This window comes from Notamacropus eugenii, chromosome 1, assembly GCF_028372415.1.
Source record: "Notamacropus eugenii isolate mMacEug1 chromosome 1, mMacEug1.pri_v2, whole genome shotgun sequence".
Taxonomy (NCBI): Eukaryota; Metazoa; Chordata; class Mammalia; order Diprotodontia; family Macropodidae; genus Notamacropus; species Notamacropus eugenii.
This window is the reverse complement of record NC_092872.1, coordinates 711,761,973-711,789,235: the sequence shown is the minus strand read 5'-3', so window position 1 is coordinate 711,789,235 and position 27,263 is coordinate 711,761,973. Positions and strand designations below refer to the sequence as shown.

The 27,263-nt window shown below is 39.2% G+C and overlaps 1 protein-coding gene across 8 annotated transcripts in view; it reads right to left on the bottom strand.

Moving 5' to 3' along the window:
- The window catches only part of PMFBP1 (polyamine modulated factor 1 binding protein 1), a 105,849-nt gene that overhangs the window by 64,271 nt on the left and 14,315 nt on the right, over positions 1–27,263 (bottom strand). For all 8 annotated transcript variants that reach the window (XM_072636473.1, XM_072636475.1, XM_072636474.1 and 5 more), the window contains exons 3-10: positions 23,021–23,173; positions 13,854–14,078; positions 9,667–9,897; positions 7,574–7,738; positions 6,799–6,909; positions 5,566–5,692; positions 5,297–5,454; positions 3,664–3,910 (exon numbers count right to left, since the gene is read on the bottom strand). In XM_072636473.1, coding sequence (XP_072492574.1) covers positions 3,664–3,910; positions 5,297–5,454; positions 5,566–5,692; positions 6,799–6,909; positions 7,574–7,738; positions 9,667–9,897; positions 13,854–14,078; positions 23,021–23,173 — 1,417 coding nt within the window. The remainder of the gene's footprint in view (positions 1–3,663; positions 3,911–5,296; positions 5,455–5,565; positions 5,693–6,798; positions 6,910–7,573; positions 7,739–9,666; positions 9,898–13,853; positions 14,079–23,020; positions 23,174–27,263) is intronic.

Sequence of the window (27,263 nt, the reverse complement as noted above, 5' to 3'; positions counted from 1 at the left end):
TTTACTAGCTGTGTGACTCTGGGCAAATCACTCAACCCTGTTTGCCTCAGTTTCCTCATCTATAAAATGAGCTGGAGAAGGAAATGGCAAACCACTCCAGTGTCTTTGCCAAGAAAACCCCAAAATGGGGTCATGAAGAGTTGGACACAACTGAAATGACTGAACAGCAATAATTAATTTGAAAGAAATGATGAAGGAAGAAAGAGGACTTAGTAACCAACAGGATAAAGTGTATGACAGACAGGGAAAAGACTATTTCAAGATTTCTAGTCTGTGAGATCTGGTGCCACCATCAGAAATTAAAAAACCACAAAGTTGGGGGCGGAGCCAAGATGGCGGAGTAGAAAGACACACATACGCTAGCTCCGAACCCACAGCCCATAAAATATCTGTAAAAAAGAACTCCCAACAAATTCTGGAGCAGCAGAAGCCACAGAACAATGGAGCGGACGAGATTTCTGTTCCAGAGAGCCTGAAAACCTCTCGCAAAAGGTCCGTTGCACTGTGGACCCGGAGCCAAGCACAGCCCTGCCTTGGCCCCGCGGCACCGAGAGGAGCATATCCGAGTGGGCTTCAGGGATGGAATCTCCAGCGGCTGAGTGGGTCCCTCCACCCACAGGTGACAAGGGTCGGTGAGAGGGTCTCTTTGGCGGGTCGAGAGGGGAGTGGGGTGCCCCCATAACTCAGGCCCCCTTGGGAGGCAGCAGCAGAGGCGGGAGCAGACCAGGGCTCCCCAAGCAGGCAGGAGCCCTGGATCCATTGTTGAAGGTCTGTGCATAAACTCCCTGAGGGAACTGAGCCTGAGAGGTGGCCCTGCCCCAACCTGAGCATCTGAACTTAATCTCACACTGAATAGCAGCCCTGCTCCCACTGAAGCCCTGAGGCTGGGAGGCAGCATTCGAATCTCAGACCCCAAGCGCTGGCTGGGAGGATCTGGAGGCAAAGTGGGTGTGAAGAGAATATTCAGAAGTCAAGTCACTGGCTGGGAAAATGCCCAGAAAAGGGAAAAGAAATAAGACTATAGAAGGTTACTTTCTTGGTGAACAGGTATTTCCTCCCTTCCTTTCTGATGAGGAAGAACAATGCTTACCATCAGGGAAAGACACAGAAGTCAAGGCTTCTGTATCCCAGCCCACTCAATGGGCTCAGGCCATGGAAGAGCTCAAAAAGGATTTTGAAAATCAAGTTAGAGAGGTGGAGGAAAAGCTGGGAAGAAAAATGAGAGACATGCAGTCAAAGCATGAACAGCAGGTCAGCACCCTGCTAAAGGAGACCCAAAAAAATGCTGAAGAAAATAACACCTTGAAAAACAGGCTAACTCAATTGGCAAAAGAGGTTCAAAAAGCCAATGAGGAGAAGAATGCTTTCAAAAGCAGAATTAGCCAAATGGAAAACGAGCTTCAAAAGCTCACTGAAGAAAATAGTTCTTTCAAAATTAGAATGGAACAGATGGAGGCTAATGACTTTATGAGAAACCAAGAAATCACAAAACAAAACCAAAAGAATGAAAAAATGGAAGATAATGTGAAATATCTCATTGGAAAAACAACTGACCTGGAAAATAGATCCAGGAGAGACAATTTAAAAATTATGGGACTACCTGAAAGCCATGATCAAAAAAAGAGCCTAGACATCATCTTTCATGAAATTATCAAGGAAAACTGCCCTGAGATTCTAGCACCAGAGGGCAAAATAAGTATTCAAGGAATCCACAGATCACCACCTGAAAGAGATCCAAAAAGAGAAACTCCTAGGAACATTGTGACCAAATTCCAGAGTTCCCAGGTCAAGGAGAAAATATTGCAAGCAGCTAGAAAGAAACAATTCAAGTATTGTGGAAATACAATCAGGATAACACAAGATCTAGCAGCCTCTACGTTAAGGGATCGAAGGGCATGGAATAGGATATTCCAGAAGTCAAAGGAACTAGGACTAAAACCAAGAATCACCTACCCAGCAAAACTGAGTATAATACTTCAGGGGAAAAATTGGTCTTTCAATGAAATAGAGGACTTTCAAGCATTCTTGATGAAAAGACCAGAGCTGAAAAAAAAAAATTTGACTCTCAAACACAAGAATGAAGAGAAGCATGAAAAGGTAAACAGCAAAGAGAAGTCATAAGGGACTTTAATAAAGTTGAACTGTTTACATTCCTACATGGAAAGACAATATTTGTAACTCTTGAAACTATTCAGTATCTGGGTACTGGATGGCATTACACACACACATGCACGCGCACACGCACACACACACACACACATAGAGACAGAGTGCACAGAGTGAATTGAAGAGGATGGGATCATATCTTAAAAAAATGAAATCAAGCAGTGAGAGAGAAATATATTGGGAGGAGAAAGGGAGAAATGGAATGGGGCAAATTATCTCTCATAAAAGAGGCAAGCAAAAGACTTATTAGTGGAGGGATAAAGAGGAGAGGTGAGAGAAAAACATGAAGTTTACTCTCATCACATTCCACTAAAGGAAGGAATAAAATGCACACTCATTTTGGTATGAAAACCTATCTTACAATACAGGAAAGTGGGGGATAAGGGGATAAGCAGGGTGGGGGGGATGATGGAAGGGAGGGCATGGGGAGGAGGGAGCAATTTGAGGTCAACACTCATGGGGAGGGACAGGATCAAAAGACAGAATAGAAGTAATGGGGGGCAGGATAGGAGGGAGGAAAATATAGTTAGTCTTACACAACATGACTGTTATGGAAGTCATTTGCAAAACTACACAGATTTGGCCTATATGGAATTGCTTGCCTTCCAAAGGGAAGGGGTGGGGAGGGAGGGAGGAAAAGAAGTTGGAACTCAAAAGTTTTAGGAACAACTGTCGAGTACTGTTCTTGCCACTAGGAAATAAGAAATACAGGTAAAGGGGTATAGAAAGTTATTTGGCCCTACAGGACAAAAGAGAAGATGGAGACAAGGGCAGAGAGGGATGATAGAAGAAAGAGCAGACTGGTGATAGGGGCAATTAGAATGCTCGGTGTTTTGGGGTGGGGGGAGGGGACAAAAGGGGAGAAAATTTGGAACCCAAAATTTTGTGAAAATGAATGTTAAAAGTTAAATAAATAAATTTTAAAAAAAACCCACAAAGTTGTGCTCATTTAAGAAAAATTTTTTTTTTGAAGATGAAGGGTGGAGAACAATTATGTTCTAAACTGTATTTCAGTTTAAACAGTGGGGAAGAATGAAGAGTTGAAGGTCAAACTGAGGAGGTGGAAAGGGATGACATTCAGAGTGGACAGGAAGAGGGTTAGCTTTAGAGTGAAGGATAAGAACCTTCCCTGTGGGACTGGAGGGAAAAGGTAAAGGTGAAGTGGAGGCGCTTGAGGGAACTCGTGATGGATGGTCTTAATCTCCATAAAATGATGTCAGAGAGTGAGAAGTGAGCAGGGGCTGAGGGTGGAATAAAAAATTTTAAGGCAAGAGAAGATAGTGGAAGTAAACTCGGATGAATCATTTAACCTGTCTGAGCCTCAGTTTCCTCATCGGTAAAATAGGGATAATATTTGGGCTGCCCACCTTATATGCTATAGTAAGGAAAGTGCTTTGTAAACATGAACACTTTATAAAAAAAAAATGTGAGTTAGTGTTTTATTGGAAGACTTGCCTATTGTCCTACAAATCTTCCTGGTTCTGTAAAATTACTCACCCATTAGCTGCTGTTCTTGATGGGCTTCCTTCAGATCATACTGCAGCTGCTGGACCTTCACATCCAGGGCAGCATTCTGGCTCTCACTTTTTTTCTCTTTCTCCTTCACCTTCTGGAGGGCATGCTGTGCCTCTTCTACTCTGGCTTTTTGCTTCTCTATATCTGAGTTCTTTGCTTCAAGAGCATTTTGCACCTGAATTATTTCCTGATAAGTCTGAGACAGGGTTTTATCTTTCTCCTGAATGACCTGAATAGATCAAAACAGAAGCATGGTTATTGGAAGTCTAGGACTCTCCCCTTCACTTTCCATTTTGTAGTCAATTCCAGATTATAGGGAGATCTGTGTCCAGGCCCAGTGCTTAGCCTCTTTTTCCTTAGAGGATCATGTGTTGTTTTGGCTCTTCTCCAAAAGCTCCAATGACCACGTAGAAGGGAAACACAAACCAGCCAATTTAGCTACTTCTAGGAGCTCTCTTGAAGTTTGGTGATGGGACAACATTAGCCACAGAAATATCTGCTGGTTTCTCCACCTCTCTATTCCAGGAGAGGTTTTCCAGGCTTCATCAGATTTTAGACTGCTTAGTTAGTGTTGGGAGCATAGGTGTGTACAGAATGTGGGCAAGGTGTGCTGGCATATGGAATAATACCCCACGTCACCCTGGGTAAACACCTGTGATTGGGAGTACACTGCCATGCACACAATATGCACTTAAGAAATGTCTGTTGAGTTAAATTTGTTCTTCTAAGACATATTTATACTGAGCAAAAATGTGGAACGTTTTCATGTTGTTTGATTTGTGTCTGTAGAAGATGCTTGAATTTAAAAGATCAATCAAAATCCCTAATGATGCTAACCACAGAAATATTTTCATCACTGAAATGTCTTAAAAAACCAAAAAACATATATTTTTTTAAACTACTGAAAATGGCTTAAAAAAGAATGACATGGTATAGGTATATCCCTAGCTAGTGTCCCTTTGTAGTGTTCACATCCTGCTTTTTACAGTTGGAGGAAGAATCTCTCTTTTTTTTTCCTCCCTTATTCATAATCCCCCTTACCTTTAAGGGAGGGAACAAGCATTTATTTATTTATTTTTAATCAATCAGTTTAGTTTTCAACATTCAGTACCACAAGATTTTGAGTTCCAAATTTTCTCCCCATCTCTCCCCTTCCCCCACCCTGAAGAATCTCTTCTTTAAGTAATATTGTTTATTGTGTATTCTTCCTTCAATTTAACCAATATTTATTAAAATGCTATGTCCCCATCAATCAGCAAGCAACTATTAAGCACCCTACAGTGTGGCAGACACCGTACCAAGATAAAGGATGAAACAGGCCCTCCTCTGAAGGAGCTTACATTCTAATGGGAGAGACCACAAATACAGAACACATATTACATGCAGAATAAATATTTAGATAATTAATTGAAATAAAAGCAAAGAAGACATATGCAGGTGTTAGGGAGGGAAGGTTCTAGCAGCTGGGATGATCGGTTGATGGTGTTATTGGCCATGCTCTGAGAACCCTCTGATTATAGCATGCATGCATCTGTGTAAATGATGAGCCCCTTTCCTCTCTGGTGTCTCCTCTGGCTTTCTGTTTTCCTACATAGCTGAGTGCTTCTCATCTTACCTTTTCCTTCTCCAAACAGAGATTCTGGCACTCTTTCAGCTGGTTCTCCAGATTCCTAATGTGTTCCTTCAGGTCCTTTACTTCCTTATTCTTACACTCTGTTTGGGTGACTGTCTCTTGCAGAAGGTTGTGCATATCTGACTGTAGCTTCATGAGGTCTATAACAGGACACAACACACAATTGCTACCATACATCTAGCCTTCCCTTGCTGACAAGACTTTAGCTCCCTCTTGGCCCCAGTTATGTCCTTCCACCACCCCAGGTTTACCCTTCATGATATTCTTCTTCTGTTCTGATACTTTTTCTAGCTCCTTCTTCATGTCCTTCAGGAGGTACTGGTACTCTTCTACCCGCATGCATTGGTACTCACACTGCTCCTCAATATGTGCCAAGATCTAGACACACAGTATAACTGGAGGTCAATGGGTGGTTTTGCCAAGGTTAAAATACTCTTTCTGACATGGGTCTAGAAAAGGAAGGCAGTTGATTTCAGGTTTACAGAACACCTGCAGGAGAAAAAGCTCACTCATCACCTCGAGGTGGGAACAATCCTGGGGGTGCTGGAGCTTATCTCCTACCGGCTCATGAGAGCTTGCTGTTAAATTTTCATTGTGAGCATTTATACCTTGTAAATTGGTAAACACTACAAATCAGAGCTTGATTTCTTTTGTTGATTGTCTAGACTGAAGAAAACGATGAAAAAAGTGTTAATAATGCAGATTAATCTTAAAAGTGTGCTGTGCACATACATTTTTTTTGAGAACTAGTTGCTAAGCATTTACCAGACTACAACTAATTATAAGAAGATGTTTTCCTGTCTCTCTTAGCCTTAGCTTCAAAAAGTAGTCAGCTAAACGCTATTGTATCACATGGAAAGGTAAAGAAGAACAGTACTGATGCCTTAACTCTGCCTTTGTAAACAAAGATGATACCTGTAGGGAATGGGGTTGGGAGCTGTTTTCCCAACATTGGGGAATGGATTTGCACTTACACTTCCCTCCACTCTCTCATCTAATCCTGACTGAGACTAAGTGCTGAGTTTCGGTATACTGTAGGATGTGGGCAAAAGTGTGTGTGTGTGTGTGTGTGTGTGTGTGTGTGTGTGTGTGTGTGTGTGTGTGTGTGTGTGTGTGTGTGTGGTGTGTATGTATAGCTCCTTTCTTTTTTTTCCTTCCCTCCCTCCCTCCTTCCCTCCCTCCCTCCCTCCTTCCTTCCTTCCTTCCTTCCTTCCTTCCTTCCTTCCTTCCTTCCTTCCTTCCTTCCTTCCTTCCTTCCTTCCTTCCTTCCCACCCTCCCTCCCTCCTTCCTTTCTTCCCTCCCTCCCTCCCTCCCTCCCTCCCTCCCTCCCTCCCTCCCTCCTTCCTTCCTTCCTTCCTTCCTTCCTTCCTTCCTTCCTTCCTTCCTTCCTTCCTTCCTTCCTTCCTTCCTTCTAAATTCCAATTCCTGACTACTAATTCTCAGTCACAAATAGGGTGGAAATTTTCCAACGAGGATGTCCTACCTGTTTGATATCCTCTGACTCATCTGGAAGGCAAAAAGGTTGTCTGTGGGACATTCTGTAGGTAGCAAAATCCCCTTCTAATTTTATCAGAGTCTCTTCATGATCTAGTATCTGAAAACGGACACAGCTCAGGTATATAACATAATCAAGATACTAAATGGTATTGTAAAGGGTGTTGAGTTAGGAATCAGAAGACCTGGGACCAAGTCTTTTTTCTGTTTCTGCTGGCAGGGTGATAATTGGACAAGTTCTTTAATTTTTCTTTGACTTGGTTTGTTAACATGTAAAATACAGGTAATAATACCCATAATATCTACCTCAAATGGTTGTTTAGAAGATCAAAAGAGATAACGTGTAAAGTGCTTTGTAAATTATTAAATGCTGTATAAATATTATTAATTATTATTAATTGAGGCCACATGATATAGTTCCATATGACTCAAAGGGCAATGGAAAGGTTTAGGAAAGGTATGAGTGGCAGCAACACATACCAACTTCATGTGTGCTGGAAGTGGTATAAGACCTAGAAATTTATGATCAGAAAGGGAAGCAGGCCAGACATGCAGGAGGAGCAAGGGATAAAAGCATGAGAGAGTGGCCCAGGTCAAATGGAAACATACCTATGGATAGAGTATTTGAGGATCATTGGGTGAGATAGTCTACCCTCAGTACTCTTAATTTCCCCCCTTTTTACTTGATAGCTTTGGTTTTTAAATTTTTTTTTTTTGTCTCTGAAAGTTGCTTTAGTAGAAACCTGTTCTCCCTGCTCACTTACTTTAAGATTGCTGCAAACGAGCTTGTGGCGCAGCTCCTGAAGGGCGTCTTCCTGTTCAGAGCCACTTTGCAAAGCTTCATGCAGGCGCTTCTGGGTCTCCTTCAGCTCATAGATTAGACATTCTGTCCTTCTTTCCTTTGGCTGATCCCCCTTTTTATCTTCCTCCTGGTGTTTTTAGGAGAAAAGAAAGTCATGTTGGCTTTGTAAATATATTGAGGGGGAATTTCAGAATGGTCTGAGGGCAGAAAATCTAGACTTGTGTTGTCATCCATACAAAAATCAATAAGCATTATTAAGTGCCTGCTATGTGCCAGGCACTGTACAAACTGCTGGGGATACAAAAAGTGACAACAGGCAGACCCTGCCCTTTATATGTGAACAAATATATACAAAGCAAGCTGTATGCAGGATAAATAGGAAGTAATTAACAGAGGGAAGGACTAGGGATTCAAGAGGAGGGCAGTATAGAGCTGAATTACAGAGTCTAGTTTAGGAGAGATGACCTGAGAGAGAATTGAGGGGATGAGGGACTAGAGGTCAAAGTACAAGCTAGGAGTGGAGTTTTGAATGGGAAAGCAGAGGGAGAGATGCAAAGCCAATACCTTATGGTCAGACAAGGGGTTTCCAGAATTCTTACGCACAGAAGTACATCTACCTAATCTTCCATTTGATTATGAACATCTTGAGGGCAAGAACTGTCTTTTGCCCCTCTTTGTATCCCCAGGGCTTGGAATATACAGATGCTTAATAGATATTTATTGATTAATTGATTGATGATAAATTCAAGGGTATGACCATCATTGTGTGTGGCTGAAGTTGGGAGGAGTAGTAGGCAGAGTAAATGAATGGTTAGGATATCTGAGGGAGAGTCAATATGTATGCTGGAGTCCTGTAGTATGAGGGCAGGAGAGAAAAATTGTGAGCCAGGTATCAAACTCATTGAGGAGGACAGGGAGTGACCTGGAGGCCTGTAGACAATAGTTACCAAGATTTTGATTGGGTTGCAGATATGAATAGCATGGACCTCAAAGGAAAGAAAGGTTACTGAGTGATGGAGGAGGGGGGAGAATATGAAAGTGGTGATGGGGAGCAATTAGTATTCCACCTTCTCCTCCTTGACCTCAACTGAGAATAAGTAAAGCTGCAGCCAATACTGGAAGGGTGGCCAGGGAGGCTGTGTCATTCAGGGGAAGGTTTCAGTAAGAACTCATAGTAGGAAGGAGGAGGAGAGGAAAAGATTTAAGATGAAGGTAAGTTTGTTGCTTATGGAACAAGCATTCCAGAGGGCACAGTGGAAGGGCTAAATGGAGTTAGGTCAAAACTTTGGGGTGGGAGAGTTAAAGGGGATGGAAATGAGGAACTGGGTAGTAAGGGGTGTGAAATGAGTTTTAGCTGATCATCAACAGGAGTTGAGAGTCACTGGGGTGTAAAGGTTATGACCAGGTACAAAAATGTTCATTATTGAGTGAAGGGTGTCACCAAAAATAGGTACAACAGGAGATGGGAGAAATAGATACTTTATACATATTGTGACCTAGCATTTCCTAGATGATTTTTTTTAGATGATCTGAAATACTCGATGATGACTAATTTTCTGTATTCTTTGTAGGGAGAAGTGATGGTTGCATCCAGTGAATAATAGCAGGTTATTAAAGTCATTTATATATCACTTTGGATTGCAGTATATAGGTATTCCTACTTTGCCCCATCCACTCCCACTGAAGTTGACTTACCTTACTAGGTTTTACTTAGGCTGATTTTAAAATTAATTTGCATTCACTGTATATATATGTATATGTATAAATATATATATTCACTATATGTGCAGCCCAGTAGTATGGTGAAGGATAAATTTTCTAAAGAAAATTATTTAGTGGGTAATACATGGATAGACAATCAAGAATTGGCTGTACCATTATCTCTATTTTACCAAATGATTGATAAATCATTACCAATTCACTATCAATGAATCTGAAGCCCAAGGAAGGTAGTAGATTTTTCCAAAAGTACCAACTTAAGAGCCCTGCACTGTGCTCTGACCACAAACCTCCTTTGGGTTTGGTTGCAGTGAATGGGAGTAGTCTATGCCTTACCTGAAAGGAGATGGGTTTGACATCTCCCTCTGAGGCCTTCATCTGACTCTCCAGTAATTCAAGGTTATTCACGGCTCCCTGATACTTATCCTTGTAAAGGTTTAAACTGCTTTCCAGGGAGATGATCCTGTCTTCAGCCAAGGCAAGTTGTTCCTGAGATATTTGGAGCTTCTCCTGCAGTCTTATGTTATCTTCCTTATTCTTCTCCATCACTTCCTCATAGATTGTGACCTGTTAGTACAATACCACCAAGAGTTACCCATCTCCCTCTGATTGAAAAAGTATCTCTACATGAAGAGTTATTTACACATGCACGTATTCAATATTTATTTAATGAATGAATGGATGGATGAATGAATGAATGATACATGACTCCAAAGAAGAATAATCAAAACTCAAAGGCCGCAGAGTATGACATGTTATTGACTAAATTGAGACTGTTAATTGACTAAATTTCATGAGTCTCACCCCAAATCTTCAGATGACCTTATCACCCAGTCATATGCATCTCCATTTCTTAGCACAGTGCCTGGAACATGGTAGCTGCTTAATGAATGATTGATTGATCACAGGAAAGGTATAATTAATATTATCAATTTGTACTATCTCTCAGATTCAAAAGCTGATGGACCAGTTTTTCAGTACAATCATACTTTGTGAGTTGGGCAGTCAAGCCAATCATAATTTTAGAAAGGTATAGCTTTAAAAATTAAAATGTCATCCTTGAGGAAACCTAAGATTGTCCAAAAGTAAGTCGAGACTCAGAAACAAAAATCAGATCAGCTAAAAGTTCAAAATTGTTTAATTTGGCAAAAGAGATTAGATTGTTGTGATGGTTTTAAATTGAGAAATGGGCAGTAAAATGACTTCAAGCTTTACTCAAAGTGTAAGAAAACTTGCTTATTGACAGGGACAGAAAGTGTTTAGTGTAGTAGCTAATAAATTTTCAGAAAATGAAATGGAAAGATGTACTACTTTGGCCATTGTGGATTAATTACATTAGTAGCCATAAAAACATTACCAAGATCTTACTTCTTAAGTGGAACAATGAAATGATCAACACCAGATTATAAATACATATAAATAAACCCCAGAGTGTGTTGGAAAACATCCACTGTTTTCCATATTGAGGAAGAGTCTTGATAACAAATCAACATATTCTGGCCAGAAAACTCAGTATTCTGTTATTTGATTAATCTTCAGCCACATTCCCTTCAGGAAGCTTTTTCCAGTCGCCTTAGCTGTTTAGTGCACTCCCTCTCAAAATTAACTTGAATCTATTTTGTATATGTTCTCTCTCTCTCTCTCTCTCTCTCTCTCTCTCTCTCTCTTTCTCTGGATATATATATATATATATATATATATATATATATATATATATATATATATATATATATATATATATATATATATATATATATATATATATATATATATATATATATATATATATATATATACACACACATCTTTCTCTCCATATAGATACAGATATATGGAAAGAAAGAGAATATATGTGTATGTGTATATACATGTGTGTATATATCTATATATACATATATGTATAGAGATGTATAAAGCTATGTATAGACCTGTTCTATCCCCCAATTTAAATCTTGTGGTTCTATGGTCCTTTAAGTGTTAAGTTGTATGAGATAGACATATAAACACCATAGAAACTGAGAGTAAGGAGAGAGATAATATAAACTGTAGCAATTTGGGAAGACTTCATGGATGGGTCCATGGATCCAAATAATCTTAAGAAGAACTCTGATAGCCAAATTAAGTCTGACAGTCTAAGCTGATTACATATGGCCATCTCTCATTTGAGATACATTTCAGGAATTATTGTGTTCAAGGTGGTCACTGTGGAAAGAGGAGAGGAGAGGAGAGGGGCATTTGAAATTCAGACAGCTTTGTGCTTCTGTGCTCAGAGGAATTCAGTGTGAAGAACTTGGCAGAATGCCTAGAACTATCTGTTTGAATCTCTCTTTAGCCTTTTACTCATTTGTACAGGCCAGGGTCACTTTATCTGAGTTAAGATATCTTGTGGGAGGCATAGTTTCTCTCAATGAAATCAACCCCTTTGAACCATTCAGGTTTAACCCAGCCTTGCAAATAGCATTCTGAAATCACTGGACAGGTATCACTTACCCTCTGGGGCTTATTTACTTCTTCTTACTACTTATCTTTCCCATCCCTTTCTCTTCCTTTATACCTGTCTGGTCACTGTCTGGTGCTTATTTTTCCCTCCTTCTTCTGATTGCTACATCCCTCAAAAATCCCTACATTTAAGCATTATCACCACTCCAGAGGAGTCGGTCAGTCAACCAACCAGCATTTATTAAGTGCTTGCTGTGTGCTAAGAACTATGCAAAGAACTGGCATTATCCCCTTAAGGAGCTCACATTCTAGTGAAGGAGACAACATATAAATAGCTTTATGCATGCAAGAAAAATACAGGGTGAGTGGATGAAATGTAATCTTTGAGGGAAGGTACTAGCAGCAGTAGGGACTGGGAAAGACCTCCTGTAGAAGGAGAATTAGAACTGAGTCTAGGCCAAAACCAGAGAAGCTAAGAGAGGGTGAGTAGGTAGGGAATTCCAGGCACAGAGGTACAGGAAAGGTGCAGAGTAGAGAAGATAATGATTGTGGGCAGCAAAGAGTAGGAATGCAGGTATTGTTGGCCTCTAGTATGTGGAGGATTCTCCTTTACAAAGTGTAAGAAGACTGGAAAGGTAGGAAGGGGCCAGGCAGGGAAGGGCTTTAAATACTAAAGAGAAGAGTTTATATTTGATCCTGGATGTAGCAGGGAAACAACTGGAGTTTATGGAGCAGTGAGGTGACGTGAATTTTAGGAAAATCATTTTGGCAGTTGAGTGGAAGACAGATTGGAGTGGGAAGAGAGTTGAAGCAAGGAGACCAATTAGAATATTTTATCTCATTCCAAATAACTACAAAATGCACAAAAACACACAAAATATTTGTATAGATTCAATTATAAAACTCTTCTTAAAGAAATAAAGAACAACTTAAATAGCTGGAGGAATATTCAGTGCTCATGGCTGGGTTGTCTCAATATAGTAAAAATGCTACCAGAGTTAATTTACATTTTAATCCTGCATCAAGCAAATTATCAAAAGGATACTTTACAGAACTAAAAAAAAAATTAATAAAATTCATTTTGATAAAGGAAAGGTCTGGAATATCAAGAGAAATAATGAAAAGAGGTAGGGGGAAAAGAGGGATGGCCTTTCTAGACATCAAACTATATTAAAAAGCAGTCATCAAAACTATTTAGTAGTGGTTAAGAACATATAGAGAAAGATGAATAGAAAGGACTAAATAAGGGAGAATCAGAAGCAATGGAACTCAATGTTGTATTAAAAAAACTATTTAGGAAGAACTCCTTATTTGACAAAATCTGCTGGGAAAACTGGAAAGACATCTGGCAGAAATTAGGCTTAGACCAAATTCTTACACCATATTCTACAACACATCTTAACTGGATATGTGATGATAATATTGGAGATTATACTATATAAACTTTTCCACCAGATGCCCTGCCTTTGGACTTCTCTGGAATCCTTGTCTTCCTTCCCACCCTAGGAAACCCATCAATGGGAAATCTCATTATGCTATAAGACTGAATCTGCCTGGTCCTCACATCTCATTGGTCCCCTCTGAACCTCTGATTGGACCCTGTGACTTGAGGGCAGGGCCATGGGCTCCAGGGTCTCTTTAAGGAGGGGGCTCAGCATACTTTTTCTCCCCATTTCCTACCAGCTTTTGGAATTTCTGGATCTCTCGTCATGTGGGGTACCTTCCTTCTCCCCTTCCCCTCTCCCAATGATTTTCAGCTTCCTTTTGTTGGTTGTCTCCCCCCATAAGATTGTAAGGACTGTCTTTGTTTTTATTCCCAGCAGTTAGCATATAGTAGATAACTGGCACATAGCAGATACTTTATAAATGCTTATGAATTGGCTTGACCAATTCATTGGTTTGTTTGACCAATAGCCAAACTCAGTCATCTAGGAGGATTTAATCTGACTTTCCTGAAGAAAGGTAGATTGGACTGCCCTAGTTTCTGTACCAGAAAGAGTTATCTATGAAAACCAAGCCTAAAGGGAGCAGAAAGCAGATGCAAGGAAGAGAGGACTTCCACGAAGAGCGGTTGTAACCCATACCTCATCCTCCCTCATATGGCAATGCTGGTGAAGCATTTCTAGGTCACAGGTCTGCTTATCCAGGATGGACTGATATTGCAAGAGTGAGCAGTAAGAAGACTGTAATTCTTCTGTGCGAATCTCCAGTTCCTGCTGAAGAGCCAGCAACCTTTCCTTTAGCTGATGGAGTTGCATCTGACGGGCCTGGTTACAGCATCCAAACTCTGCTTGCAGCTGCTGCTTACACTGGAATTATAGTAATGATGATGAGGATGATGATAGCAAACAACAAATAACAAGGCTGTCTTCTGTTTGTACTGTGGTTTACAGTTCACAAATAAAGTTTCCTCCTATCTCTTATGTTCATATGGTGCTGTAAGGCTGACAAATTACCGTCACAGGCATTATCTTATTTTGATAATTGCAATAGAAAAATAGAAAAAAATTTTTAATGAAGTTGTCATTCAACATCATTCATTCATTCATTCAACAAAACATTTACTGAGTCCATTGTGTGTAGCCATGTGCTAAGTGTGATAGAAAATGCAAGGGAAGTAGAATACATGAGCCTTGTACTTCAAGAACTCATTATCTAGTTGGGAAGATGAACCAAGTAGTCATGAACCAAACATATGCAGATTTCTAATGAATATTTTCTTTCCTATACAAATGTGTCACGATCACTAGACCATGTTCTTTGAATCATCTTTTCCCTTAGAGGTGATGGATGTATATCGATCCATCTACACCTTTACTGTTCTTTTGAGGCCAATGATATTCACTTGAAAGATTGTTGTTAGGGTTAACAAGGCAGCCTGTTCAACCTACAAAATCCTGCTCAAATTCTACCTCCGTGGAACTTTCTCTAATTAACCCAGTAGTCCTGGCCTCTGACTTTCTATACTATTTATTGTTTGTGCCAACCACAGGGTACCTATCATATACTGCCTTCAGATTATTCATGTACATATCTGATCTTTCTACTAGATTGTAAATTCTTGTGAGGAGGGATCATATCTTATATTGTTTTGTAACCTTCAAAACATCTAGCACATGATAGGTGTTCAATGTATGGGTGTATGTGTATATGTGTGTATATACACATATGCATATATACATATACTCATATTTAAATGAATCAAAGCTAATGGCTATCCCGAGGGAATGAACTAAGAACCTTTGCTCCATGAGTATAGTGACCAAATATGCTAAACTAAACAAGTGTGGTTTGGTGAATCTGGTGAATCCTCTCTCTTTTGCATGTTTTTCAGTGTCCAAGATTCTTGATATACCAATATTTACATGTATGTGGTAGGTGGTTAACCATGCGGAGTGAGAGCTGCTTCTCTGGATTCTTCAGGGGATGGATAATTGGCTCTAGGCTGAGAGAACAAGAGAGATGATGAAAGGCAAAAAGAGGAGATACTTGTAAGATATTTTAGTTCATTATAAGTTAGTGACTGACCAGGCAAAGGGAAGATGCATGGTGGACTAAGGAAGGCTGTGGCATGTTGTCATCAATGACTTGAATATAAGAAGATTCAAGAAAATATCATCTAGGACACCTACGATTAGGAAAGGAAGTGGGAATATAGGAAAAGAACCCAAGTGCTGCTCTGGTACTCAAGAAATATTTAAAAGACCCAGAGGATTTATGGGAGGAAATGTACAAGAGTCGCATAAGATGAGATTGTGATCTGTACTTGTGGATAAAGTACCACATCAATGAATTTCTAATTCCAATGGAATATTCTCCCCAATAGTTTTAAGATCAGAAGTTATATAGACTTCTCAGATAGGCTGGTGAAAGGAATCTCAACTTGACTCAGACCCAGAAAGAGAGAAGCAGGTGGGAATGCATGAGAAGTAGATTTCTTGGGCAGCTGGGGCAAGTGTACCTCAGATTGAACATGACAGAGGAGGGAGAGGGAAATGGAGAAGGACAGACAGGCAGACAGACACCTGGAAGGAGAAAGTGAATGTAGTCCATTCTAAGAGTTAGGCAAAATGGAACATTGCAATTAAAGCTAACCTAACTCTTGGATCAGATGAGCTACTGGATATAAAGTCATCAGTAGAAACTGTACTTGGGACTGGTGAATGCTGGATCAGACTGTACCAACTCTACATACCAACCTGGTTTGAGTTTAGGATCTTATATGATCTCATTGCTTCTGACAAAGTAGTGATTACTGTATTCAAGAAGAATGGCCTGAGAGCGTGAGGCAGTTCTGACGATTTACTTCTATCTGAGGAGGGGTACACTACTAGGCCTTTACCCCAAAGAGATAATAGAGGAAAAGGACCTATGCATACGAAAATATTTAGAATAACTCTTTTCCTAGTAGCCCCAAACTAGAAACTAAAGGGGTGTCCATCAATTAGGGGATAGTTGAACAAATTATGGTAATAACCAACCACAGTTTCAGGAGACTGATAATAATGATGCTATCCACCTCTTCCAGAGAGATGATGGACTCAAGCTGCAGAATGAGACACATTTCTCATGACTGATGTGGACTTTGTTTTGTTTGATTCTGCATATTGTTACAAGAGTTTTCTTTGTCTTTTTCCAATGGTGGGAGGGAGAAAAAAATAAATGCTTGTTAGTTGGGGGGGGGAGTAAAAACAACTGGAGGAGGGATACAAGGAACAACAAAAGCAAAGTGTCATGGGATACTCCTAAGGCTGCTGTGACAAGAAGCAGCCTCATGTCTTAAGGTGGTAGCAAAGAAAGCAGAAAGCCTGCTATGTTATCATACCAGTCACAGCCCTGGTGACAGAGGATAGGCTTATGGATTCTTAAATGCTGGTGGATTGTAAAATAAGGGAGATAATATCCTCTTTTGCAAACATTACTAGCAAACAAAATGCCTTTGCACATCTTATTCCTTTTAGATTCCCTTTCTTTAAGAGGTTGACTCAGTGAGGATTCATCTTCAAACTAATAACAACCTTGGATCATTAGAAAATAGGAAGGGTAAGGTTATCCCAACAGTACTGAGTTGCTATGTTACTTGGTGAGTAACTTTACCTGATGAGAAACTAACATTGGGCACTTTATCACCTTGTTAGTTACCTCTCCTTCCTTTGCCTCCTCCTCTCATTTCAAGGGTGTATTTTTCTTATCATCCAGAAAAATGATGGAAGAAACTTTTAAAATTTTATTTTATTTTTTTAAAAAAGCCACCTCCTCCATAAAACTCTAAACTTTTTTGCGTTCATATCCTAAATGAAGCATGGAAATTTCCTGACAGCAGAAGCAAGTGCTACAAATAGTGACAACCCTTGAGTGCAAAAAACTTATGATTTTCTTAACGTGGAGATAATATTGACAGCTTCCAATTTTGCACTATATTGGTATAACATGGCATCTTAGACAGCTGTAAAGGTGCAAAGAACTCTATAAACCAGCTAGTCAGGCAGAAGCAGTCCATTCCTCCCTAGTATCAGGGAATAGAGGTATGTTTTATACCACCTTACTTGTTATAAAGACATTCTGAGACTATTTCTGTCTGCTAAAAAACTGTGGTGTTTGTCTCCAGAGTCACCACTTGAAACATTTCTTAGATAGTTTTGTATTCTTTTGTCTGGAACAGAGCATCCCGTAACAGAGCAATAAGGAGAAGACAAGAGAAGGGCATTTCACATTCAGACACCATTGACATTCAGGAGACTTGGAGAAATGCCTGGATGTATTTGAATCCTTTTAAATTTCCACTTATTTATTCTCATCTGTTCAAAAGGTTTTTATTTTCCTTAATTCAAAGTGAATAGAAAATGGGCTGCTAAAGAATTGTTTCTATTTCATTTGCATATGAGTCAAAGAGAAGTATAATTGAAAGCATCATTGCATTTCCTGTTACCCTTTTGTTGTGGAAACGTTTTCTTTCCATACAATGAAGATATGAATATTTTATAAGCTTCTATTTTGACCTCCAAATGGAGATCTGGAGAAATCAAGCAAGTCGGACATAATTTAACAGCAACTTGATTAGTAATTAGAATAAAAATCACAGAATCACTGGGCTAGGCCATATTTCCAGGAGTCATCTGGTCCAGAACAGGTTGCAGGCAGGGCTTGTATCCAACTCTAAGCCATGACTTCCTGCAGGAACTGGTTCCTATGCCTAGTCAACCTTGTTGTCCACTGATACCCTAATAGATTAGCTTTGTTGGTTCTAAATGGCTCTTGCTTCCTCCTTAGCTCAGGGGTCTCTCATTTGATTATGAAAGGAAAGAAAATTAATTGGTCTGGCCTGATTTTCTTTTTGAAGGGGCCATACTGGCTGTTACTCCAAGAGTTTGGGCTTTTCAGGATGATGTTAATTGATTCATGATTAGGTTTAGCATCTTCCCTGTCATCCAAGTTAACCGCTCCCACAATTACCAGAAGTGCCTTTTCTGACCATTAAAAAAAAAACAAACAACAACCTGAAAATATCATTTGCACTTTTCTAGTCTTTAGGAACTTACTCATCCTCTTCCATTTTAAGTTCTTAGAAATCTCCGTAGTTCCACAAAAACACCTGCCAATTCCTTCAGTGTCCTGATTTGCCTACGTCCAACCGTACTCCCTGCTGTCTCTTCACAGGGAGCAATCGTTCTCGTTATGTGATCACAGTTCTGTTTGTTTAACACAGAAGTAAAAAAAAAAAATCCTACTACCTTTTGGCAGACATTGTTATCAATTTTCCTTCCTTATGTAAGTGTGTGACATTTTCCTTGTAGTTTTGTTTTGCCTCCTAACACTAAATAATGTTTATCCATTACCTTCTGTGTTTCTTGCAAGGTGTATCTTCTGCCCTTTAGGGTCAAGCTTATCTTCATACCTGTATGCAAAACTTTTTTTTTTTTAAAGTAAAGCATCCCTGATTACTTTTTGCTCTTTAGATTTTCTTATCAACACTTTAAATTTCCTTGAGTTTCATTTTTCTTAGTTTACTGAAATTTCTCTTTCTATCCCCAGTTATTACATATGATATCAATTAGTTGTCCCCTCTGCTAAGATCTAATTCTCTCTTTTAGTTCTTGATGCATTTCTGCTTTTGTAACAACCAAATTCAGATGGGCATCTATCTTATCTATTCTAAATTTCATGCGGATATCCTGTCCTTAAGACACTCCAATTACTACAGTGACAGTATGTAGCCTCCTATATCATTTCTTTTTCTAATGGAAATCTGAGTAAAAAGGGAGTCTCCTGTCATCATCAAGCCTAAAGATGTTCTAGGAAATTCTATGAAGAGAGCCTCTTGCACCTTCTCTTCCTGGTTATGCATCTCCTTATTACACTATCTGTCTCCTTTATAATTAAGGAGATCACAGAATTATAGAGTTGGAAGACATCTTCCATCTAGTTATCTAGGTCAACCCCCACCAGAAGTGTATATAACTTATGGACAAGGAAAGAAGATGAACGGTCAGGTCAGCCAAACCAATAATGGATGTTCATTGAAAGCAAAATTCAAAACCATTGACTTTAAAGATCCAGTTGACAGTCCAAAGTTTTCATCTCTAGCTACTTCTTCTTAATTTTTATTTTACCCTTTCAATTTAACTCAGAGGTTCTATCGATTTCTGAATTTTGGAGTGTGTGTAAATAATATCTCCAATATATGGGACTATATTGCTTCCCTTTCCCCCTTTCTACCCTTTCTGACGGAGTTCCATTCTTACCAACTTAGCATTTAGTCAAACACGATTTCATTAGGGCTCAGTTTTCCATTGAAAACATTGTGAGCTCAAGGTAAAACCTTCAGTTTCTCATGCTTATTTCCCCTGAAATTTGCACTTCTCTCTCACGCCCTATATGTTGTAATAACAGAGAATTTTGTCTTCTGCCCCTTGCTTCTGAGCTAACCTCATTAGTCTTTCCCAAGTTTAGTTTCCAGCAGAGGGAGCAAATCCATAGGAGAGCACTTGGTCATATGTGGACATGGTTTTCAGAATGGAGGGCTGTCAGTGTAGATCTGTGCTCCCCAAATAAACAGATGGGTAAAAAAAAGAAAGGTGGCGATGGCAGCTGGCACGATTGCATATCTGCAGAAGATGGCAGAATGAATACAAGTCTATACCTAACTAGTTGTGCTTACATGGGGAAGCAATTTAAATTCTGCTGTAAGTGCCGGAAAGAACCAGGAACCCTTTGACTGTGGATTCATGCTGTTGGACCATCTCTCTAGCAATTAGAAAAAGGGAAATGCCGGGTGTATGAACAGAGACCTGCAGGGGCTCTTGGTCACATGACTCTCCTGTCTCAGAAGAGAATTGCTTAATAAGTAAAACTTGCTGCAGCAATATGAAAATCTCTCCCTACATCTGGCAGAGGAATCTAGATATAATTGTGGAGCCAAGGGTAATATTAATAGAAAAGGAAATTAAGTTCATATCCTTTCTCAGACTCTTAGGAAAACTGAAGGGTTTCTCCTATAGCTGTTACTCCCTGGGAAAAGGGGTAGAAATGCTCAATAGGTTGAAGTAGAAATGTTTGTGTTAGCAGGATTTCCAGAGCATTGCAGACCAGCAATTTTTCATCTCTTCATTGAGGTGTCAAGTGCTGTGGCCTAGCACACACACAAGATCAGAAACTTCATGACAACTCTGATGGGCCCAGTTGTTGATAAGACGGCAAACCAGAGGGTAACGTTAAGACTCAGCAACGGGTCCATGTGATCAACATCCCTTCCAAGTTTATCAACAATTCAAAGACAAAGTTATAAAGACAAATAAGGAATTTGGGGGAAAACTGAACCTTGGAGACATAACCAATGCAGGAATTGGTCTTGATTATGACTGTCATAAAAGCTTTGCTCTTCTTTGCTCATTTTTTTCCCCAGTGGGGACAGATGAGAGGGTGAGAGAGGCTAGGCATAGGATAGCAAAATACAAATGAAAAAGAAAAGAAAGAAAAGAAGGTTATTAAGATTAAAAAAAAATAATATCATGAAGAGAACAAGAAAAAAAGCCAGAAAGTACAAACAGGACAGCTTTGAAAGCTCTGAGCTGAATTTATTGTATACATGTTGTATACATAAAAAAGCAAGCTGTATATAACAGATATTTAGATTCATGTACAACCTTCTTTCTATGTACGTCTCTTATATGTACGTCTGTCTATCCCTATCCCTAACCCTAAATTCACACCCTAACCTTAACCCTAATCCTCTGTTTATGTGTCTCTCTCATGTATATCACACACACACACACACACACACACACATACACACACACACACACACACACACTTTTTTGTTTTTTGTTGTGGGTTTTTTTTGTTTTTGTTTTTTTTGATGTTTACTGTTGTTGTTTAGTTGTTTTTAGTCATGTCTGACTTTATGTGACCCCTTTTGGTGTTTTCTTGGCAAAGATACTAGAGCAGTTTGCCATTTCCTTCTCCAGCTCATTTTACAGATGAGGAAAAAGAGGCAAACAAAGTTAAATGACTTGCCCAGAGTCACAGAGACAGTACATGTTTGAGGAGAGGTTTGAACTTGGTTCTTCCTGATTCCAGACCTGACACTCTATCCATTGTACCACCTAGCTGCCAAAAAAATAAACTTAAAAAAAATCCCAAACCTTGGAGACATGAAATACTATCCTCAACACTCCCCAAAAGAATTAGCTTCATACCTGGTTCTCCCAAGTGCGCTTGTATAAATTTGAAGACTGTCTGATGGCATTTTGAAAGGTTGGCCCCAGAGTCTCTGAAGAGATAGGGCTTCTCATCCTGAAATAAAATCACCTAGACTGACTGATGTACTGTCTGGACATTAGAAGTAGCTCAGAGCAAAAGGTACTTGCAATGATGATCAGATCAGGTCCTGGTAGGATATCTTGTGTGTTCAACCTTTGTTGCTGAAGAAGACCATGCCATCAGAGAAATAATGACATGACTTGCACTTGACTTTGTTTTGAGTGAGGGAAGGCTGTGCAGGTCACCAGCCTCACTTCTCCTCCAGAACCATCTGAATCCAGAGATCTGATATTCACTGGTGGAGAGCTAGGTGGTGCAGTAGATACAGCACTAGTGAAGGAGTCAGGAGGACCTGAATTCAAATCTCACCTCAGACACTTGACACTCACTGGCTGTGTGACCTTGGGCAAATCACTTAATCCCAACTGCCTCATCCTGGGTCATCTCCAGTCATCTTGATGAATATCTGGTCACTGGATTCAGATGGCTCTGGAGGAGAAGTGAGGCTGGTGACCTGCACAGCCCTCCCTCACTCAAAACAAAGTCAAGTGCAAGTCATGTCATTATTTCTCTGATGGCATGGTCTTCTTCAGCAATGAAGGATGAACATACACATGCTCTCTGGCTCTAAAAAGAAGTGTATAAATACTCTGAGGGTGAGATAGGATATAGTATGCTAATGGTAAAAGAGGCCAGCTCTAGTCAGGTGGGAGAGTTTTTATTTTTGCAGCTTGTTTAGAAGACTTGTGAAGAACCTTTATGCCAGGCCTAGAGGCCTGTGGGCTACCTGAGTCTTCCCTTACCTCTATCGGAGGTCTTCGGCTGGCCAAACCGGATGCTCGTATGAGAGAAAGGACGTTCCAGAGTCGAACAAGGGTTGAGCTTTATTTCAGGGTCTAGTTACAAGTGCAGGGGAATTCTTCCTTAGGAGGGAGAGAGAAAGATCTCCCAAGGAGGCAAAGATCTTACAATAAGAGATTGGAAGTAGAAGTATAAGTGGGGAGACCTTTAGTAGGAGGAAATATTAGGCAGAAAGTCTACAGGTTTTTGAAATACTGTAGAAATAGCCCATGGGAAGGTCTGGACACGAAAGCAGTTAGATCTCCATAGTTCCAGATGTATTTGATATAGGAGGTGGACAGTAAAATATTAAGCTGAAAATTCCTGAAGATAAGAACTCTGTACTTTTTCACTTTTGTGTTTACAGAATTTAGCATGGAGCTTTGCACAGTGTGTGTGTGTGTGTGTGTGTGTGTGTGTGTGTGTGTGTGTGTGTGTGTGTGTGTGCGTGTGTGTGTGTATGTGTGTATGTGTATATGTGTGTATGTATACATATATATGTATTAGAGCAGGAATAGTATTTCCTATTTCTTTTGTAATTTCAAAGTGTATATGCTGCACACAGCAAGTACTCAGGAAGTACATTTGATTAGTGGATAAAAGACCAGTTCTGGCCTTCTCAAACCTCCCCCATGACAGCAGATGCTCTTACCAGGCTGATGTTGCTTTCCATCTCATGAATGGAGAGCTCCTCCACTTCCAAGGTCCTTCCTTGTTTCCTACATATTTCATGTAGACTTCTTATGTCACTTTGCAGAGTCCACAACTTGCTGTTCAGGCTATTCATGAATCTGTTCCTCTCCAACTAGGCAAGCAGAAGACAAAAAGAAAACACTGGGTATAAATTGTTGAGAAAATGTTTTCCTCAGTTTGCTTAGTTGGGGGTAGAAGGGGTAGGGGAGATGAGACTTCGCCATCTTAATGATCTCCCCCTGGATGCTCTCCAGTGTATTTTTCTTGAAATGGGATCAGAACTGAACACAATATTTTAGGAGAATTCTCATCAGGGAAGAGAGTAGTAGGTCTATAATAATGGTAATACTAATGATAACTGCATTATATACATGATCTCATTTGAATTTTACGACAACTCTTTGAGCTAGGTACTCTAGGTATTATCATTCCCAATTTACAGTTGCAGAAACAAAGACTTTGAAAAGTTAGGTGATTTATAATGGCCACCTCCCTAGTAATCGCTAAAGAAGAGTTTTTTATTGAGGTTGTCTACTTACTGAAAGTCTAGTGCTCTTTTTCCTGTTTCACTTGCTTCTTTTGCCCTTTCCCTAGCTCTAGAAAATTGTCTCTTTAAATGAAGCCCAAGATTGCACTATCTTTAGCTACTGTATTTCGTTGTTCCCTCATATTGAAAGAGATATTCATTAACATCCTTAAATGTTTTTTCATATCAATTGTGACCTAGCCATAATTCTTCCATCTCATACTTGTGAAGCTGATTTTTTTGAACTCCAGGGTAGGGTTTTGCTTTACTCCCTATTAAACTATTAAACCTAATAGCCAAATGTTCCAAGTTTTCAGGATCTTTTGGGATCTAGAATTTGTCATGTATCATGTTAGGTATCTCTGAGCCTTGAGTCATTTAATATAACTGACAAGGTCATCCATCTACCCCTTTATTCAAATCATCGATAAAGCTAGAAAGGCACACACAGGTCAAATGCCCTAGTATACTCCAATAGATATCTTATTTCAAATTGATGTAGAATTTTCTCTTCTTCTTGTTCTTCTTGTTCTCCTTCTTGTTCTTCTTGTTCTTCTTGTTCTTGTTCTTGTTCTTGTTCTTGTTGTTGTTGTTGTTGTTGTTGTTGTTGTTGTTGTTGTTCTTCTTCTTCTTCTTCTTCTTCTTCTTCTTCTTCTTCTTCTTCTTCTTTTGCATGTAGGTATTCTAGTTTTGCCTGTACAGTGGGCCAGCCCATACCTCTCCAACTCATAGGTAAGAATAACATGTGAGATTCTGTCAAATGTTTTAAGAAAATCTAGGTAGATTGTACCTTAATATTTTCCTGACCAACCAGTCTAGCAGCTCTGTCAAAAAAAGGAAATGTCTGGCATGATGTGTTTTTGATGCAGCTAAGCCATACTTTTAATCATACATTAGAAAACCAATGAAACCAGAATTAGAAGAGTAGGAAAAAGGGAAAAATGTTGGTTGCAAGTTTCTCTGATAAATGTTTCATTTCTCAAATATAAAGAGAACTGAACCAAATTTATAAACATAGGAGCCATTCCCCATTTGATAAATGACCAAAAGATATAAACAAGCAGTTTTTCAGAGGAAGAAATCAAAACTATCAGAAGCTACAGGAAAAATGCTTTAAATCACTAATAATTTAGAGAAATATAAATTAAAACAACTCTTAGGTACTACCTCACACTCATCAGATTGACTAAGAGATGAGAGAAAAGGAAAATGGCAAATGCTGTAGGTGATGTAGGAAAAATAGGAATACTAGTACCCTGACGGGAGAGTTGTGAACTGGTCTATGCATTCTGGAGAACAATTTGGAATTATGCCCAAAGGGCTATAAAACTACGCATATCCTTTGACACAACAATACTGCTACCAGATCTATATCCCAAGGAGATCAAAGAAAAAGAAAAAGGACTAATATATGCAAAAATATTTATAGCAGTGCTTTTTCTGGTGGCAAAGAATTAGAAATTGAGGGGATGACCAACCATACTGTGCTACAAGAAATGATGAGCAGGATAGTTTCAGAAAAACCTGGGAAGACATATGAACTGATACAAAATGAAGGGAGAAGAACCAGGAGAACAATCTATACAGTAAAAGCAATATTGTAAAGCTAATCAACTGTGAAAGACTTAGTAACTCTGATCAATACACTACTCCACTGGAAGCTCAAAGGACTTTCATGATGTAAAATGTTACTCACCTTAAGATAGACAAAGAACTGATGAACTCAGAGTGAAGACTGAAGTTTTTTCTTCCCCTTTCTTTTTTCTTTTAAAAAAAATTTTAATAGGGCTAATATGGAAATATATTTTTCATGACTTCATATGTATATTAGGTATTAAATTTCTTGCCTTCTCATTGAAGGGGTGGAAGGAGGGAGAAAATTTGGAACTAAAAATAAAAATAAAATTTTAAAAAAGTGGAAAAAATCATGCATTAGGGAATTTTGCCAGGAAGAGAAGTCAAGGTCACTAGTCTAGAGTTTGCAGATTTCATTCTCATCAAATGAAAAAGTATTTATTAAATACTTCCTATGTGCAAGGCATTGTGCTAAGCACTGGGTTGAGGACAGAAGAAAAAAGCAATGAAAAAACACACTTCATCATGAAAGACCTCACCATTTTATGGGGTAGACAATATGCAAACAACAAACAATATCCACAATGCAAATACAGGCAGGAGGAATTAGAGATACTATGTGTCAGGCAGTGTGACTTGAAGTAAGCAACTCAGGAAATGTAGGTGAGGAAAAAGGGCATTCCAGGCATTGGGAACAGCCAGTGAAAATACACTGGATTGGGAGAGAGAATGTCTTGTGTGTGAAGAACAGGAAAAGACCCACATAGTTGGATCATAATGTGTGGTGGGGAGTAAAATGTAAGAGATTGGAAAGGGAAAAATGAGGCAGATTAAGCAGGGCTTTAAAAGTCAAACAGAATGTTATATTTGATCCTGCAGGTAAGTGGAATTACCGGATATTGAATAGGGAAGGGATATGGTCAGACCTGAAATTTAAGAAGATCACTGATTGCTTAGGACAGAATGAACTGGAAGAGTGAGAAACTTGAGACAAGGAGACCAAGCAGTAGTCTTAGGTGTAAGGTGATAAGGGCCTGAATCAGGGTTGTGATGGTGTCAAAAGAGAAAAGGTCACACAAGAGATGTTTTGAAGGAAGAATGGACACAGGACTTGGGCACAGATTCAACATGGCAGGGAGGAAAGGTGACCCTAGACCTGAGTGATTGTGAAGATGGTTCCATAAAGTTCTGTAAAGTAACTTGTTGGTTGTTTGAATGAACACAAAATTCATAAATTAATTTAGGTAGTATCAATGTTATATTGGTGTGATCCAAATGTGACAAAAGAATGTTGCTTTAATTGTTGGTTTTCCTTCATTTCTATAAAGAATATTTCTTATAACTTCCAGATATTTTATACACTTTGTTGTTATTCTGAAAGTACTTCCTCTTTATGTAATTTTCTCCTGATTCTTGTTAGTAATGAGCAGAAATAGTAATGGTTTTTATGGGCATATCTTGTATCCTGTTTCTTTTCCAAAGCTATTAATGATTTTGATTACTTTATCCACTGATTCTTTGGAGTTTCCTAAGTAAACTACCATATCATCTGATAATAGAGATAATTTTATCTCCTCTTTGTTGATGCTCATATCTTTAATTTTTATCTGTCTATTGCTGTTGTATCATTTTGTGTGTGTTCGTCCATCGTTGCCAAAGAAGACCATGCCATCAGAGAAATAATGATATGACTTGCACTTGACTTCGTTTTGAGTGAGAGAGGGCTGTGCAGATCACCAGCCTCACTTCTCCTCCAGAGCTATCTGAATCCAGTGACCAGATATTGTATCATTTTAGGACCATGTCAGACAATAATAAAGAGAAGAAAAATCATTGCTCTATTTCTGTACTTATTTGAAAAACTTCTAGTATTTTTTCATTGCAAATTAGGATAGGTTTTAGCTTCATACATATATATACACATGCAAACACATATGTGTATGTATATATGTATGTATGTATGTATTCTTTTGACCATTATCACCTTACATGCTTATGCCTTTTAGGGTTTTTTAATACAAATGGATGCTATGTTTTGTCAAGGGCTTTTTTTGATAATATATTGATATATTCATAGTTTTTTTCCCCTAGGCTTACTTAT